Source organism: Bombina bombina, chromosome 1, assembly GCF_027579735.1.
Source record: "Bombina bombina isolate aBomBom1 chromosome 1, aBomBom1.pri, whole genome shotgun sequence".
Lineage (NCBI taxonomy): Eukaryota > Metazoa > Chordata > Amphibia > Anura > Bombinatoridae > Bombina > Bombina bombina.
The window spans coordinates 245,002,442-245,022,483 of NC_069499.1; the positions used below are offsets into that span (position 1 = coordinate 245,002,442).

The 20,042-nt window shown below is 37.0% G+C and overlaps 1 protein-coding gene across 1 annotated transcript in view; it reads left to right on the top strand.

Annotated features, from left to right (window-relative positions):
* PLCB2 (phospholipase C beta 2) overlaps positions 1-20,042 on the top strand; it is a 256,010-nt gene that overhangs the window by 218,403 nt on the left and 17,565 nt on the right. Inside the window, exons 24-31 of the mRNA XM_053697903.1 lie at positions 6,334-6,412; positions 8,499-8,543; positions 10,280-10,490; positions 10,791-10,959; positions 11,498-11,574; positions 11,969-12,064; positions 12,218-12,275; positions 17,385-17,471. Coding sequence (XP_053553878.1) covers positions 6,334-6,412; positions 8,499-8,543; positions 10,280-10,490; positions 10,791-10,959; positions 11,498-11,574; positions 11,969-12,064; positions 12,218-12,275; positions 17,385-17,471 — 822 coding nt within the window. The remainder of the gene's footprint in view (positions 1-6,333; positions 6,413-8,498; positions 8,544-10,279; positions 10,491-10,790; positions 10,960-11,497; positions 11,575-11,968; positions 12,065-12,217; positions 12,276-17,384; positions 17,472-20,042) is intronic.

Sequence of the window (20,042 nt, forward strand, 5' to 3'; positions counted from 1 at the left end):
ACACATTAAAAGCAAGATTTATCAAGCACAAGAAATTTGCCTATGGGTTCTGCTCAGCTTGCCTTTAGAAAAGAGCATTTGTAGGCTCAAATTTATCAAAAAATATTTTTTTCCATGGGTGAGCTGAGGAGATGTAAAGATAAATTTTGCCAGTCAGATTAGTATATACGCCAATTTTTATCAATGAAAATAAGCAACTATTCTCCATGTAAATGATATATGAACCAATAGCAATATTTATACAGCCACTAGTAGCTTTGTTAACGCCCCCTTCAAAAACAGTCATGGAAGAAAATAGATTTGTCTTCATTATTTTGTAATTCTTTTTTTTGCACTTCCTTTTATATAGTATTTTATCACCCCAATAGATATTATTTTGTACCTTTTTATATATAAACATTTTTTACACTCCAATATACATTAATATTGGGCTTTGTTATATATTATATTTGCACCTTGTTGAGCCCTTTTTTTTATAAAATTGCTACTATAACTGGTATAGGGGCCGTATGGAGCTTGAAGCCCCATGTTTCTGGTGAGCCATAACCTGTCTGCCTGCTCTGAGGAGGCGAACAGACATCAACCCGAAAAGGCCCCACAAGCTCATCTTTGATGATACCAGCCCAAACCAGTGCTCCACCTCCACCTTGCTGGCGTCTGAGTCGGACTGGAGCTCTCTGCCCTTTACCAATCCAGCCACGGGCCCATCCATCTGGCCCATCAAGACTCACTCTCATTTCATCAGTCCATAAAACCTTAGAAAAATCAGTCTTGAGATATTTCTTGGCCCAGTCTTGACGTTTCAGCTTGTGTGTCTTGTTCAGTGGTGGTCGTCTTTCAGCCTTTCTTACCTTGGCCATGTCTCTGAGTATTGCACACCTTGTGCTTTTGGGCACTCCAGTGATGTTGCAGCTCTGAAATATGGCCAAACTGGTGGCAAGTGGCATCTTGGCAGCTGCACGCTTGACTTTTCTCAGTTCATGGGCAGTTATTTTGTGCCTTGGTTTTTCCACACGCTTCTTGCGACCCTGTTGACTATTTTGAATGAAACGCTTGATTGTTCGATGATCACGCTTCAGAAGCTTTGCAATTTTAAGAGTGCTGCATCCCTCTGCAAGATATCTCACTATTTTTGACTTTTCTGAGCCTGTCAAGTCCTTCTTTTGACCCATTTTGCCAAAGGAAAGGAAGTTGCCTAATAATTATGCACACCTGATATAGGGTGTTGATGTCATTAGACCACACCCCTTCTCATTACAGAGATGCACATCACCTAATATGCTTAATTGGTAGTAGGCTTTCGAGCCTATACAGCTTGGAGTAAGACAACATGCATAAAGAGGATGATGTGGTCAAAATACTCATTTGCCTAATAATTCTGCACTCACTGTATATGTGTGTATGTATATATGTATGTATGTGTGTATGTATATATGTGTATATATGTATGTGTATATATATATATATGTATGTATGTATGTGTGTAGGTATATATGTGTATATATGTATGTATGTGTGTAGGTATATATGTATATATATGTATGTATGTGTGTATGTATATATGTGTATGTATGTGTGTATGTATATATGTGTATATATGTATATATGTGTGTAGGTATATATGTATATATATGTATGTATGTGTGTATGTATATATGTGTATATATGTATGTATGTGTGTAGGTATATATGTATATATATATATATATATATATATATATATATATATATGTATGTATGTGTGTATGTATATATGTGTATATATGTATGTATGTGTGTAGGTATATATGTATATATATATATGTATGTATGTGTGTATGTATATATGTGTATATATATATGTATGTATGTATGTATGTATGTGTGTACATACATATCTACACATTAAAAGCAAGATTTATCAAGCACAAGAAATTTGCCTATGGGTTCTGCTCAGCTTGCCTTTAGAAAAGAGCATTTGTAGGCTCAAATTTATCAAAAAATATTTTTTTCCATGGGTGAGCTGAGGAGATGTAAAGATAAATTTTGCCAGTCAGATTAGTATATACGCCAATTTTTATCAATGAAAATAAGCAACTATTCTCCATGTAAATGATATATGAACCAATAGCAATATTTATACAGCCACTAGTAGCTTTGTTAACGCCCCCTTCAAAAACAGTCATGGAAGAAAATAGATTTGTCTTCATTATTTTGTAATTCTTTTTTTTGCACTTCCTTTTATATAGTATTTTATCACCCCAATAGATATTATTTTGTACCTTTTTATATATAAACATTTTTTACACTCCAATATACATTAATATTGGGCTTTGTTATATATTATATTTGCACCTTGTTGAGCCCTTTTTTTTATAAAATTGCTACTATAACTGGTATAGGGGCCGTATGGAGCTTGAAGCCCCATGTTTCTGGTGAGCCATAACCTGTCTGCCTGCTCTGAGGAGGCGAACAGACATCGCCGCAATTCAACCGATCGAATATGATCAGGTTGATTGACACCCCCCTGCCAGCCGCAAATCTGCAGGGGACGGCGTTGCACCAGAAGTTCACAAGAGCTGCTGGTGCAATGCTGAATGAGGAGAGCATATTGCTCTCCGCATTCAGCAAGGTCTGTCGGACATGATCCGCAATGTCGTATCATGTCCGACAGGCCTTTCATAAATAGGCCCGATAGAATAGATTTCTAAAGCTGTTCTCCACAGTAGTTATGGAGAACTTTAATTCAGGCATTTGCAGAAAAACTGTCAGTCCGCTATAGGGGTAAAGAAATGATACATTTGTAACAAGTCAAATTTATGAGGAGTTCTATAAGAAATACAACTAACACAATCTAATGGAACCCATTTTTGGTGTACTTGTGCGACAAGGAGTACGTTATAAGAGTAGAGGAATTTTACAGTCAAATGGGGGCATTTATTTGTGTGTGCATTCTTAGGCGCAGATATAGGAGAATAACGATAATGTATACACATATATACAGTACATAGGCGCAGATATAGGAGAATAACAATACTGTATACACATATATACAGTACATAGGCGCAGATATAGGAGAATAACGATACTGTATACACATATATACAGTACATAGGCGCAGATATAGGAGAATAACGATACTGTATACACATATATACAGTACATAGGCGCAGATATAGGAGAATAGCGATACTGTATACACATATATACAGTACATAGGCGCAGATATAGGAGAATAGCGATACTGTATACACATATATACAGTACATAGGCGCAGATATAGGAGAATAGCGATACTGTATACACATATATACAGTACATAGGCGCAGATATAGGAGAATAGCGATACTGTATACACATATATACAGTACATAGGCGCAGATATAGGAGAATAGCGATACTGTATACACATATATACAGTACATAGGCGCAGATATAGGAGAATAACGATACTGTATACACATATATACAGTACATAGGCGCAGATATAGGAGAATAACGATACTGTATACACATATATACAGTACATAGGCGCAGATATAGGAGAATAACGATACTGTATACACATAAATACAGTACATAGGCGCAGATATAGGAGAATAACGATACTGTATACACATATATACAGTACATAGGCGCAGATATAGGAGAATAACGATACTGTATACACATAAATACAGTACATAGGCGCAGATATAGGAGAATAACGATACTGTATACACATATATACAGTACATAGGCGCAGATATAGGAGAATAACGATACTGTATACACATATATACAGTACATAGGCGCAGATATAGGAGAATAACGATACTGTATACACATATATACAGTACATAGGCGCAGATATAGGAGAATAACGATACTGTATACACATATATACAGTACATAGGCGCAGATATAGGAGAATAACGATACTGTATACACATATATACAGTACATAGGCGCAGATATAGGAGAATAACGATACTGTATACACATATATACAGTACATAGGCGCAGATATAGGAGAATAACGATACTGTATACACATATATACAGTACATAGGCGCAGATATAGGAGAATAACGATACTGTATACACATATATACAGTACATAGGCGCAGATATAGGAGAATAACGATACTGTATACACATATATACAGTACATAGGCGCAGATATAGGAGAATAACGATACTGTATACACATATATACAGTACATAGGCGCAGATATAGGAGAATAACGATACTGTATACACATATATACAGTACATAGGCGCAGATATAGGAGAATAACGATACTGTATACACATATATACAGTACATAGGCGCAGATATAGGAGAATAACGATACTGTATACACATATATACAGTACATAGGCGCAGATATAGGAGAATAACGATACTGTATACACATATATACAGTACATAGGCGCAGATATAGGAGAATAACAATACTGTATACACATATATACAGTACATAGGCGCAGATATAGGAGAATAACAATACTGTATACACATATATACAGTACATACACACATACAAATATATATATACATGCACCTTTCAGCCCTTCCCAGTCAAACTCCTTGACAAATACCATAATCGCTGCTCCGGTGTTCCATGCTTGCTAGGAAGAAAAGGTAAATATTTTAAAAAAAACGGCTTCAATGTAAACTTTCATATATGAAAGTGCCCCTGTTTTTAATAGTATTTTTAAAAACAGGGCTTTCATTTGTTAAAGTTGACATTCACTTTAAGCAACGTTTAGCGCAGCTGAAATATCCATTGCAAGTAAAGGGCACGCAAAAGGGATGTTGGCCGCACAAAGGGGCCGATTTACTAATGTGCAGGCAGACATGATCCGCTGTAGCGGATCATGTCCGCCGCACATCAATAAATGCCAACAGCATAGGCTGTCGGCATTTATCATTGCACAAGCATTTCTAGTCAAATGTTTGCGCAATGCCGCCCCTGCACATTCGCGGCTTATCGTATCCGATTGGGCTGATTTCTGTCCGCCTCCTCAGAGGTGGTGGACGAGTTAAGGAGCAGCGGTCTTACGACCGCTGCTTCTTAACTTACGCTTCAGGCGGACCTGAAGCTGAGTGGGTCGGAAGCAGCATCTGCGGCTTCATATCGACACTTATACATTCTCTGTTAATTCTGCTGTACTATGTACTTGTAATCCTTTTTTTGCTTTGGCTAATACTGTTAGAATCTTAGAAGATTACAAAAAAAGACAGCATTTTGTGAGAGAATTGTTTAAGGAATTTAAACATTTTTTTTTTTAAGTTTTCACATAAAAATATCCAAAATGTAGAAATCGTTAATTTATTTTAGTATGGGTATATAATATCTTCTTAAGCTACATAAAATAGATACACTTTTTACACACAATCAAAAAGCATGTTATGTACATGCTGACGCTGTGGGGCCTATCTATCAAGCTCCGAATGGAGCTTGATGCCTCGTGTTTCTGGCGAGCCTGCAGGCTCGCCAGAAACAGCAGTTATGAAGCAGCGGTCACAAAGACCGCTGCTCCATAACCTGTCCATCTGCTCTGAGCAGGTGGACAGACATCGCCGGAAATCAACCCGATCGAGCACGATCGGGTTGATTGACACCCCCCTGCTGGCGGCCCATTGGCCGCGAGTCTGCAGGGGGCGGCGTTGCACCAGCAGCTCATGTGAGCTGCTGGTGCAATGCTGAATACGGCGAGCGTATTGCTCGCCGCATTCAGCGAGGTCTGGCGGACCTGATCCGCACTGTCGGATCAGGTCCGCCAGACTTTCTTAAATAGGGGCCATAGTGTGGAAATGCTTGCAAAGACATGCCTGTTCTGCTGAGTAACAAGTAAGTTTTTTACAGTTCAAAAATATTTTTCTGTCAAACCAAGAAACTGTGAAAGTATGTGAAACTTGCTCTTTTAAATGTAGAACAGAATATAAGCCTATACTGTCCCTTTATGCGTGGAGAGAGGCCCTCTGATTGTGTGAAAAAGCATCGTATTCAGCTGTGCAGTCCCACACGAGAAAGCAATACTATTTATTTAACTTTTGCAGAAATGTTCAGACCACAAGTGGGCGCTATAATCTTGCATATTTTATTAATTTATGAATTCTTAAGAGACTGAGAATATAGGGTACAAAATGACAAGGTTAGCAAGAGATAGGGGACTGTATATAGCATGTAAATAACAAAAAGGAATAGCACTATAGAAAGAATAACCACTCAAAATGGAGCATATAGAAAGGGCACAGAGATTTTAGTTACAAAAAAATGACAAGAAACCAAAAGCTGTACATATCATTAAAAATGGATGATATTGAAAACCATTAAAATCGTTTTGTTTTTTACTTGCATGCAGATGTCCTGTACTGATCAGGCCAATGGTATCACTAGCTATGGGAGAACTTCCAATTCATCAGGGTCCAATGGACCAGCAGGTAAACATACACCTATGGAGAATGTGAGAAGTATGTAACAGGATTGCCTAGCAGGTCACTACAGGACCATAAAATGTATTCAGGCCATAACTCCATATACCTTGTGCCCCCACATTACTAAAGATAAACAAATATGGTATAAATAAAAACATTTAGTGATAGTTGCAGATGTAGAGAATGAATTCACAGATGAGGTTAAGTGAACAGAATTACACCGGCAATGTCAAGCTGTTACAGAGAGACTATGGGGGACATTTATGAAGATGCAGTCACAGCTTTTTGGGAATATGTGGAGTAGGTTTGCATAAGTGAACCTGCTGCCACATATTTAAGAAGCAAAAACTGCTTCGCTTTCCTTGCTGTCACCTCACATTTGGCAAGATGAATCACACCGACACCTGCCCGCTTGTGGTGATTGACATGCCCTGCTCTTGCAGAATTGTTCACACAGCAGCAGGGGGCGGCATTGCACAAGAACCCTCTGTTGAGAATGTTACCTGCCTCCTAGAGGATTGGCGTTTAATACCAGAAGTTATCGCTCGTGGACTCTCACCAAATATTATCTTACAATTAACTCTATTTTTGTATGCATGTGCTTTGTGTTTTCCTATGAGGTTAATAAGTATTTTGACACAATCTCACCACCTTTTAGTTTGCAAGAAAATAACAGTGACAACAGGGGGAAATGTTTAGAGAATATGCAAGACCTGGCAGAAAAATTTCAGCTATGCCCATGGAATACCCCTGTTTAGCCCACTGGTAAAAGCGGGAAAACTTATTTTACAATAAGGAAAATAATATGCTTTAAATTTCATATTATAAATAACACTTTCACATAATTGTATTCTGAATATGCAGTGTAGTTTTATTACAGTTTCTACTGTGCACCTTAAAGGGACATTTTCTTTCATTATTCAGATAGAAAATACACTTTATAAAACGTTTCCAATTTACTTATATTATCAAATTTGCTTTGTTTTTTATGTTATTCTTTGTTGAAGAGATATCTAGATAGGTAGCGTGCACATGTCTGTAGCTCTGATTGACAGGAAATACTACTGCCATCTATTGCTTTTGCTAATGTATAACAGTGTTGCAGAACTGCTGGAATATAGTGCTGCAGACACGTGCACACTCCTGAACTTACCTTCATGCTTTTAAACAAAGGATAACAAAATTAAAAAAAATTAAAATAGAAGTACATTGAAAAGTTTTTTAAAATTGTATGCGCTATATGAATCATGAAAGAAAAATGTTGGGTTTTATGTCCCTTTAAATTGTTTTTTTTTCCTGCGTTATTTCAATACAAATTTTAATTTATCCATTAAATATAATTTTTGCAGCACCTGTTTGTTACGATTTTTAATGCGATTAAACAATACAATTCTTTTACTGCTTGTTTTTATTTCAATACTTTATTTATTCCTTTATACAATTTGTAAATTACCATTTTTGTGAGTCCTATTGTAATGTACACATTGGGGTAGATTTAACAAGGGCCCTTGTTCCCCTTGTTTCGGCGTGAGCCTTCAGATTTGCCGGAAACAGCAGTTATGAAGCAGCGGTCTAAAGACCACCGCTCCATAACTTATCCGCTGCCTCTGATTCTGCGGTCTTCAATCTGCCCGATCCTATACGATCGGGCTGATTGAAGCCCCCTTCTAGCGGCCAATTGGCCACAAATCTGCAGGGGGCAGCATTGCACAAGCAGTTCTGGTGAACTGCTTGTGCAATGATAAATTCAGCGATGTCTGTCGGACATGATACGCTACAGCGTATCATGTCAGACAGACATTGGTAAATCTACCCCATTGCCTTCACATACTTAAAACGCAGGGCAAACCCCTTTCTGAGATACACTGTTCTCAAGGTAAAAGCTGCCTTTCAAGAATCATAGCGGAAGTCTCATAGTACTGGTGAGATGTCTTATAGAATCTCACAAGCAACCTATGGAAAGCAGCTCTCTGTTGGAGAGTTTTTGACAATTGGGCACTTAGGAGAGAACATTCTCTGCTGGGATGACTGTAATGTAATGATCATATTAAGGATAATACTGTTATTGTATGCATTACCTTGTATTTTGCAGGCTCTGTCACCAGCTGCACACAGGATACAACTAAAGAATCTACAGGTAAAAATATGCACATAAACTTACATACGTATACACTTACACATATATGCACACATATACACTTACATACGTATACACTTACACATATATGCACACATATACACTTACATACGTATACACTTACACATATATGCACACATATACACTTACATACATATACACTTACACATATATGCACACATATACACTTACATACATATACACTTGCACATCTATGCACACATATACACTTACATACATATACACTTACACATATATGCACACATATACACTTACATACATATACACTTACACATATATGCACACATATACACTTACATACATATACACTTACACATATATGCACACATATACACTTACACATATATGCACACATATACACTTACATACATATACACTTACATACATATACACTTACACATATATGCACACATATACACTTACATACATATACACTTACACATATATGCACACATATACATTTACATACATATACACTTACACATATATGCACACATTTACACTTACATACGCATATACTTACACATATATGCACACATATACACTTACATATGTATACACTTACACAAATATGCACACATATACACTTACACAAATATGCACACATATACACTTGCATACGTATACACACACATATATGCACACATATACACTTACATACATATACACTTACACATATATGCACACATATACACTTACATACATATACACTCACATATATGCACACAAATACACTTACATACATATACACTTACACATATATGCACACATATACACTTACATACATAATCACTTACACATATATGCACACATTTACACTTACATACGCATATACTTACCCATATATGCACACATTTACACTTACATACGTATACACACACATATAGGCACACATATACACTTACACTACACTCACATATATGCACACATATTCACTTACATACTTATACACTTACACATATATGCACACATATAAACTTACACATATATGCACACATGTACACTTACATATGCATACACTTACACATATATGCACACATATACACTTACATACATATACACTTACACATATATGTACACATATACACTAACATAAATATACACTTACACATATATGTACACATATACACTTACATAAATATACACTTACACATATATGTACACATATACACTAACATAAATATACACTTACACATATATGTACACATATACACTTACATACATATACACTTACACATATATGTACACATATACACTTACATACATATACACTTACATATATATTCACACATATACACATACATAAATATACACTTACATACGTATACACTTACACATATATTCACACATATACACATACATAAATATACACATATAGGGCCTGATATTCAAAACCTCACTGGCACAAAGAGAAATCACACAAAATATTGGGGGGGATAACAGAAGAAACAATCAAAATTGTAAGATTTCTATGGCTTATTATTTATTATAGAGTATTTTATTTCCAGATAGAGATCAAGAGCAACATTATAGGATCATTAATCTGGGAAAATACTAAACTTTTAGGTAGTCCGCATACCTAAATGATAAGCACCAAATTATAATTAAATGGAAAACATAAACAGTGAGCAAATTCAACTGATTGAGCAGAAGAGTCTTGTATTTTTTTTTATATAGTATTGTATTTTGTATATATAATCTTACACTTATTTCAGATCTGCAAACTACAAACCAAGATGAGCTGCAGAAACAAAAAAGTTTCCTGAAACTTCAGAAGAAGCATGAGAAGGAGCTGAAGGAGATTGAGCGTAAAGTGGCGAAACGTCGTGAGGACATTCTACAGAAATACTCCAGCACCTTCAGCGAGCTTCACAGCCAAGCAAACAAGAAAAAAAACAACTTATGCAAGTCTCAGAAAAAGAAGAGGTGAGATTTCATTATACATGATCATGACAATGTCTACAACCACTTTGATATGGTAACAAAGAATGGTAATTAACTTTAGTTTGTATAAACCCAATATACATAAAAAGTAAATGGAAACAGATTGTTTATGATGAAGATTAGCAAAAGGCTTAATAAATTCTGTGAGCTGCAGATCCGTGGTCCTAGAACTGTATACATTTTTGGATTATTCTACAAATATCTACATATAAATGGTTGTAAAAGGTGTGCGACTGACCCCTTAATGTTATTTATATACATTTGCCTACCTCTTAACTGCAGAAGCATACCGGAAGATGAATATGGCTCAGTGTGGGGGGCTGGAGACATCCCAGGCAAGGGGGATCATAAAATTCTAGAGCTGAAGGAGAAACTGGAACAGGAACTGAGAGCTGTTGGAGAGGAACAGTATGAAAATATGTGGAAGAAGAAGGAACAACATTCAGCTGAGGTTGAGCAACCCCAAAGTTTACTTTCTAACCAACATTTTATATTTAAAAGGATACTAAACCAACCTTTTTTTTTTCTTTCGTGATTCAGATAGAGCATGACATTTTAAGCAACTTTCTAATTTACTCCTATTATCAATTTTCCTTCGTTCTCTTGCTATCTTTATTTAAAAAGCAGCAATGTAAAGCTTAGCAGCCAGCTCATTTTAGGTTCAGCACCACGGATAGTGCTTGCTTATTTGCGGCTGACATTTAGCCAACCAATAAGCAAGCATAACCCAGGTTCTCAACCAAAAATGGTGCCGGCTTCTATGCATTACATCCCTGCTTTTTAAATGAAGATAGTAAGAGAACAAAGAAAAATTGATCATAGGAGTAAATTAGAAAATTGGTTCAAATTGCATTCTCTAGCTGAATCATGAAAGAAAAAATGTGGATTTAGTGTCCCTTTAAGTAATATTATTGTAGTAAAACTGTATAATTTAGTGTTGTTTGGACCCTACATAGTTTAATTTGTGTCCTGCCTATTTATTTTAACAGCAAACCACCAAGCTGCTGGAATTGGCTCAGGAGAGACAGGCAGCTGAACTGAAAGCTCTGAAGGATGCAGCTGAAAGGTATAGTACTTGCTCAGTCATGTGGATTTAACAGTGGTACTTTAAAGGGGTAAAACACATAGAGTTGCAGGGTCACTAGTGTTAAAATTACATGCTCTAACAAATTAGAGCATATAATTTTCCCACTGTAATGGCCCTTTAATTTTGTTATATAGAGCTAGTGTGTTTTATTTTACCAGTGTCTTAACAAAAAGACAATGACAGAGAATAGTTTAAAGCCGTTTGGGAGAAAAAGCAGAACTGCAACACTAAAATACAAAAAAGAAATAATCTTTGTACATTATTTATGTGAGACCCAGGAGTGAGGAGACCTGCCTTGTGTCACATACAGAGAGCAGACACTTTGTGTAATATAGTGGGGTGCATTATTTGTGATGAATGTGTCTTTCCACAGTGACACTAAACAGATGAAGAAGAAGCTGGAGATAAAGAGGGTGGAGCGTCTGGAGACTATGAGCAAGAACACAATGGAGAGGGCCTCCCAAGATAGGTGAGTCAAATACTAGATCTAGTACCTAGTACAGGAGAGTGGAAAATAAAATTACAGGAGACCCTAAATATGCAACATTTTATTTAGATACTCTCCCTCAAAGATGCAGACACAGGAACCGAATCGTTTTAATATAATTTTATGTTTTTTCAGGTTGAAGAAAGAAATAAATAATTCACACATCCAGGAGGTTGTGCAGGTTCTACAGATGGTGAGTGTCATAATGCAAATTTTGGAATGATGGTTGCAATTTCCAGGGAATCCTAGAATCCAACTTGATAAAATTCTTAGCCTTCCATATACAAAAACTCCACCAACTATAGCCTTCACATTTCCCAGGTGGTGGATGATTTGTGGACTTCCAGTAGCTAACTTGTAATTTAACAATTCCCCCTTACTGGAAAAGGCAAGAAAACTTGTCACAAAAATGTTGTATCTATGCAAGCATGGACGCAAGCGGTTTTATTACCTAGACTCCCTTTTACTAATGTATATCAAACACTGTTCTGCCCAGTGCAGATGTGATTCAAAAATTAAATGTTTTTTCAGGTTAAATGACCCAGTTAATCAGGTTAATCTTTAAACTTCGTAAGAAATTATGAGCAGATTTGATTGTCTCTTTGGTTATATTCTACTTCCAAAATCTATGATTATATAATATCCTCAGCCTCCAACCTACAAAAGAGGACTTTCCAATCCAGGGGCACATCCCCAGATTCATTAATATCTGTTTCTGAACCATGGAGGTATTTTACAGCATGTCTCCGAAGCACACGGTCATATTATGTTACTGCTGGGGCGGATTGAGCAGTTGGGCAAAAGGACCTGGACCGAGGACCTGGGACATAAGGGGGCCGCAAGGGGGGCTCCTGGTATGGTGCTTATATTCACGGTTAAATGAGCTAGCGCAGAGGTGACAGTTAAGCTACTCTAACCATTCTGACTGTGAGGGAGCGGGCGGCAGCAGTCAGGTATATTTTAGTGTGGGACCACCTACAAAGTGAGTGCCTATAGCCCCCCAGTTCAAAGATTAGCTAGAGCAGCTGCCGCACTGACAGCTGGTCTAGTGGTTGTGAGCTGGAGCGGGCAAAAGATGATCAGGAGCCAGTGCGCTGCTGACAGCTGTGCTAGCAGTAACTAAGCAGTTAAGGGTGGGCAAAGTCCCTGACCCTTGATGATGGGGGCAAGGCAGGTGGTAGGTTGAGGGAGGGGCATAAGAGGTGGGTGGGGCATAGGGGGCAGGTTGGCAAGGGAGGTGGGAACACTTCACTGATTTTTTGGCCATGGTCCCTGGTTTGTTTCTGTCTGCCTCATGTTATTGCAAAGAGTTGAAAGGGACATGAAAGTCAAAATCCATGATTCAGATAGAACATTTGATTTTAAGCCACTTTACATTATCTTGTATTATCAAATTTACTTTGTTTTCTTGGTATCCTTTTTGAAAAGGAAGCTAGCTGGAGATTGTTGGCTAAACACATTTATCTCTTGTCATTGGCTCAACAAATTCCTATAGCTCCAGAGCTTGTAATAAAATGCTCTAACATATTTTCTGCTTCTCCTCATTTACAACACGGTGTCCACTCCCGACAGATCCATGCTGCTGAACTGTTTTTCACTAGTTGGCTTGTTCCTGGACATTTTTAAAATAAACCAATACATACATTTTTGGGCAAGCAGTGCTATTTCTTACTAAATCATTGTTCTTGTAAAGATCTCAAAGTATCCTCAACATTCAATGACTAAAACATTTGTATCGTGTTTAATTTGTAAGCAGCTGCCAAAGTAACTATTTTTTCCTAATACTTTGCTTGGGTGTTTACACCTCAGTAACAAAGATATAGTTAATATAATTAATATACATATCTTCGATGATGCCCCTTTTAAGCTTTAATTACTGATGATAAATAAACTGAATTTAGAGATACTGCCCCTTTCTTAATTAAACAAAGGTCTGTAATAGTGGGGAATATATTAATTATTATAACAATTAATGAATGTGAAATCAATAAGTGAAATTGGTTTTACAATTATAAATTTATCCAAAGACATGAACCACAGAATATAGGGTTAAGCCGACTCTCCTTATTAGAAGACAGTATATAGACCTGTGTGTGTGAGGGAGGGAGGGGCAATGCGTATATGTAAACTTGTCATCTAGGTTTCTGTTAACCTTTCTCTTACTCCCAGGCAAGCTCTGTAAGCAAATGATTTCCTGATAATACAATTTCTAGGTTTGTAGTGATTTACAGTTTGAGGTAGACTGGCAATTTTTTAAGCATTTGTTTGTGACCTTTAAGCACTGGAAAATGGTCTTTATTGTTGGTTGTCACATCTCAGGCCTTTAAGAATGATTCATATTCTTGAATTTAAAAATGTGGAATGGCTGATAGAGAGTATGTAAAACTCATGGGATAAAGAAAAATGCTGGTAGAAAGCCAGACTTAAATGTTATGCATTAATAGCTGAATTGGTCACTGTCCTCGGTTATTTATAAAAGCAGCAGCATTTTAATATATCCTCAACATTACACAGGGACAGTCAAGTATAAATTAAACTTTCATTATTCAGATAGGAATTTTAATTGACTTTCCAATTTACTTTTATCATCAAATTTGCTTTTTTCTCTTGGTATTCTTAGTTCAAACTAAACATAGGTAGGCCCATATGCTAATTTCTAAGCCTTTGAGGGCTGCCTCTTATCACATGCTTTTTACATCTCTTTTCAACACAAAGAGACAGAAAGTACACGTGGGCCACATAGATAACACTGTGTTCAGGCACAGGGGGTTATTTAAGATCTAGCACAACACAATGCTAAATTTAAGACAATAGATAATAAACAATCACAGTCATGTGATCAGGGGGCTGGAAGAAGGTTCCTAGATACAAGGTAATCACAGAGGTAAAAAGTACATTAATATAACTGTGTTGGTTGTGCAAAACTGGGGAATGGGTACTAAAGGGATTATCTATCTTTTAAAACAATAACAATTCTATGGTTGACTGTACCTTTAATGAGTATATATTATGATACCTACAATAGCAACATATGAAAAGCTATGGTACTTTCATACATATTACAACATTTAAAGGAACAGTCAACTCCAAAAATGTAATTGATTAAAAAGATAGCTAATCCCTTTATTACCCATTCCCCAGTTTTGCATAACCAACAAAGTTATATTAATATACTTTTAACCTCTGTGATTGCCTTGTATCTAAAGCGCTTTGGACAGCCCCCTGATCACATGGCTATTTATTTATTATCTATTGACTTGCATTTTATCCAATTAGTGCAGTGTCATGCCTAACTCCACGGGAGAGAGCACAATGTTATCTATATGGCTCACATGAACTAGGAGTCTCCTGTTGTGAAAAGCTATTAATACAGCATGTGATTAAGAGGCTGTCTTTAGTGGTTTAGAAACAGGCAGAAATTTAGAGGTTTAAATGTTATAAAGTATATTTATATAACAATATTTGTTGTGTAAAGCTTGGGAATGGGTAGTAAAGGCGTTATCTATCTTTTTATAGAATAACAATTTTAGTGTTGTTTAATAAGATAGATAACACTTTTACTACCCATTCCCCAGCTTTACACAGCAAACATTGTTTTACTGTTGTTATCTACTAAAGCCAGTTTGGATTAGAAGGATTAGCTCTGAGAAGACTGCAGTTTGCATTTCCACAATTTCAGAGCTAAAAGGAGAAAAATACAAAATGAACATATATTACAGAGTTGTTTTACTACACATAAGTAAACATTTTAGATCTCAAGTTCTTTAATGTCCATTTAAATAAAAAGGGAGAAGTTACCTGCCCTTTGTGCGCCATCAATAGTCAATACTTTTTTACCGAAAGGTAGAGAGGGTCTCATGCTTGATCAAAAAGAGAAGAGATATGATCCAGTAGTAATGTGCGTATATAATACCAGTTCACTTATTAAAGGAAAATGCAACTTTTGCAAATACATAGTTAAGAGACAGAGTGCAAAATACTTACAGTTATAAAAAGAGAGATTAATTGGGAAAAATAAGAAAGACATGAGAAAGGCATGAGTAAGGCATGAGAAAGGCATGAGTAAGCCATGAGGAAGGCATGAGTATAAGAAAGGCATGACTAAGGCATGAGAAAGGCATGAGTATAAGAAAGGCATGAGAAAGGCATGAGTATAAGAAAAGCATGAGAAAGGCATGAGTATAAGAAAGGCATGAGTATAAAAAAGGCATGAGAAAGGCATGAGTAAGGCATGAGTATAAGAAAGGCATGAGAAAGGCAAGAGTATAAGAAAGGCATGAGTAAGGCATGAGTATAAGAAAGACATGAGTAAAGCATGAGTAAGGCATGAGAAAGGCATGAGTATGAGAAAGACATGAGTATAAGAAAGACATGAGTAAGGCATGAGAAAGCCATGAGAAAGGCATGAGTATAAGAAAGGCATGAATATAAGAAAGGCAATAGAAAGGCATGAGTATAAGAAAGGCATGAGTAAGGCATGAGTATAAGAAAGGCATGAGTATAAGAAAGGCATGAGTATAAGAAAGCCATGAGAAAGGCATGAGTATAAGAAAGGCATGAATATAAGAAAGGCAATAGAAAGGCATGAGTATAAGAAAGGCGTGAGTAAGGCATGAGTATAAGAAAGGCATGAGTATAAGAAAGGCATGAGTATAAGAAAGGCATGAGAAAGGCATGAGTATAAGAAAGGCATGAGTATAAGAAATGCATGAGTATAAGAAAGGCATGATTAAGGCATGAGAAAGGCATGAGTATAAGAAATGCATGAGAAAGGCAAGAGTATAAGAAAGGCATGAGTAAGGCATGAGTAAGGCATGAGAAAGGCATGAGTACGGCATGAGAAAGGTTTGAGTAAGGCATGAGTAGGGCATGAGTAGGGCATGAGTAAGACATGAGAAAGGCATGAGTAAGCCATGAGAAAGGCATGAGTAAGCCATGAGAAAGGCATGAGAAAGGCATTAGAAAGGCATTAGTACGGAATGAGTATGAGAAAGGTTTGAGTAAGGAATGAGTAAGGAATGAGTAAGTTATGAGAAAAGTATGAGAAAGTCATGAGTACGGTATGAGAAAGTCATTAGTACAGCATGAGAGAGGCATACCAGAAAACATATTTATGTACTGTCCGAATGCACACTTTGGGCTGAGTTTTTTTGAGTTCAGACAAGTATAAACCATACTGTCTGTTCAGCATCGTTCCTTGCACATGTATATCTAGCATCCATCTCTACCAACCTATGTGAGCACAGTTTGTTTATTTTGCCAAAGGCCTCCAAGGCTGCCATTTAATAGCTTCTTTTTCTAGGTATCAGACAAATGGAGCAATCACCAGCAGAAACTAGAGGAAAAACAAGCAGAGGGACTACGAAGGATACGAGAAACAGGAGAGCAGGTAAAAGCTAAATCTGTCACCAGATCAGGACAGTCACATGACTGGATGTGTATATTACAGATAGGTGATGAAGTTATTTTTCCACACTGTTGTTCTCCCTGACCCTGATAAACTGTGCACCTATTACTAACTTATAAAACAATATTGTTCTAAATGGCACGAAAAAAAAGTGTACTTAAAGCAACATGATACTCAAGAAAATATTTACAAATGTATTATAATCCTTTATTTTATTTTATTGAATAAATTAGTTTTCTGTGGGTGTCGTCTCGTTCAGCCGTGTTAGTCTCACTTCAAATTCATAGAGCATTTACTTTTTAAGGCAAAAGTAAAAAAAAAACTGCTGTTCTTTCACATACACAGTAGAAAACATTTAGAATATGAGTGTTCCCTTAAGGGGGTTATATGCTTGACAAGTTCACAAAATAAAAAATAAAGGACACTAAAAATGCTCCACTATAGATACACATGTTTAGCCCATATTAAATGGACAATTAAACACTAAGACCCACATTACAAGTGGAGCACTATATTGTGAATGCAAATAAATTGTTTGTGAGTGAAATTGGTAATGTGAATATACTGTGAGCATCTGTGATCCTGTAGTTGGTTTTTGCTTGAGCGCAAATATCATTTGTGCGCAGATTAGCAGAAAGTAAACTGTGTTTCCCACTGAGTAGTTACCAGAAATCTACCTGTTTCATATTAAAGGGACAGTAAACACCTTGTAATTACAAGACAATTATGTTGTGCAGCCAAGTCTCAAGGTTTTTAAAACAAATTTACTTCCTTTTACTGCAATTAGACAAACTCCACCCATCATTGGCATTATTTGGAGGAGCCAATCTGGGCTTTACTTAGCAGACAGCCAGACTAGTCACGGTCATATAGTTACTATAAAAAGCATTACGGCTAGATTATGAGTTTTGTCGGTAATGGTGTGTGGTGCTAACGAGCAGTTTATGCTCACCACTCACTTACAGACAGCACTAGTATTACAGGTTTTTACAAACCCGGCATTAGCCACAGAAAAGTGAGCGGAAAACAAAATTTAGCTCCACATCTTACCTCAATACCAGCGCTGCTTACGTTAGCGGTGAGCTGGCTAAACGTGCTCGTACACGATTTCCCCTTAGGAATCAATGGGGGAGAGCCGGCTGAAAAAAAACCTAACACCTGTAAAAAAGCAGCGTAAAGCTCCTAACGCAGCCCTATTTCCTATGGGGAAATAAAAGTTATGTCTACACCTAACACCCTAACATGAACCTGAGTCTAAAACACCCCTAATATTAAGAGGAAAGAGAACAGCGGAGTCTCTATAGAAGTGTGCAAATGATCACAGCATGTAGAAGATGGCGGATTCAGCAACCAGCAATCCAGGCAGCTCTCTTAGAAGTTGTAGATGAACATCGGGAACCTGTGGATGACAGATAGAAGAGGCGCCTCATGGGACAAGTATCGTCTTGAGCAACAGAGGAGAACAAATACAGCGGACCCCCCACAGAGTATTACTCATAAGAGCGGCGGTACAAACGTGTACCCAGACAAACAGGACGGAACCAAAAGTCGCCCGTCAGACAAGCGCAAACTCAGTACGCTAAGGCAGACGTCACTCGGCAGACAGCGTCAGAGTCGACCCAGCAGAGGAACCAATAGAGTTGATGGAAACTCGGCACAGCGGACAAGCTCTCAGCTAAGATTTAAAAGCAAAAATGGAAAGGTTAGTCACCGCATCTGGCCAAATGGGACAAGCTCAGGTACCACATCAAGGTCCTTTCCAATACCTGAGACCCTAAAACAGCCACACAATGCAAGCTTTCAAATCCAATTTGAAAGCTTGCATTTGCATTGTGTGGCTGTTTTAGGGTCCTGTTCCATCCTGTTTGTCTGGGTACACGTTTGTACCGCCGCTCTTGTGAGTAATACTCTGTGGGGGGTCCTCTGTTGCTCAAGACGATACTTGTCCCATGAGACGCCTCTTCTATCTGTCATCCACAGGACCCCTAATATTACACTTATTAACCCCTAATCTACTGCCCCTGACATCGCCGACACCTACATTATATTATTAACCCCTAATCTGCCTCTCCGGATACCGCCACCACCTACATTATAGTTATGAACCCCTAATCTGCTGCCCCCAACATCGCCGAAACCTACATTATATTTATTAACCCCTAATCTGCCGCCCCCAATGTCGCCGCCACCTACATACACTTATTTACCCCAAATCTGTCGCCGCCACTATATTAAAGTTCTTAACCCCTAAACCTAGTCTAACCCTAACCCTAACACCCCCTAACCTAAATATAATTTAAATAAATCTAAATAAAATAACTACAATTAACTAAATTATTCCTATTTAAAACTAAATACTTACCTATAAAATAAACCCTAAGATAGCTACAATATAACTAATAGTTACATTGTAGTTATCTTAGGGTTTATTTTTTATTTTACAGGCAACTTTGTATTTATTTTAACTAGGTAGAATAATTATTAAATAATTATTAACTATTTAATAACTACCTAGTTAAAATAAAGACAAATTTACATGTAAAATAAAACCTA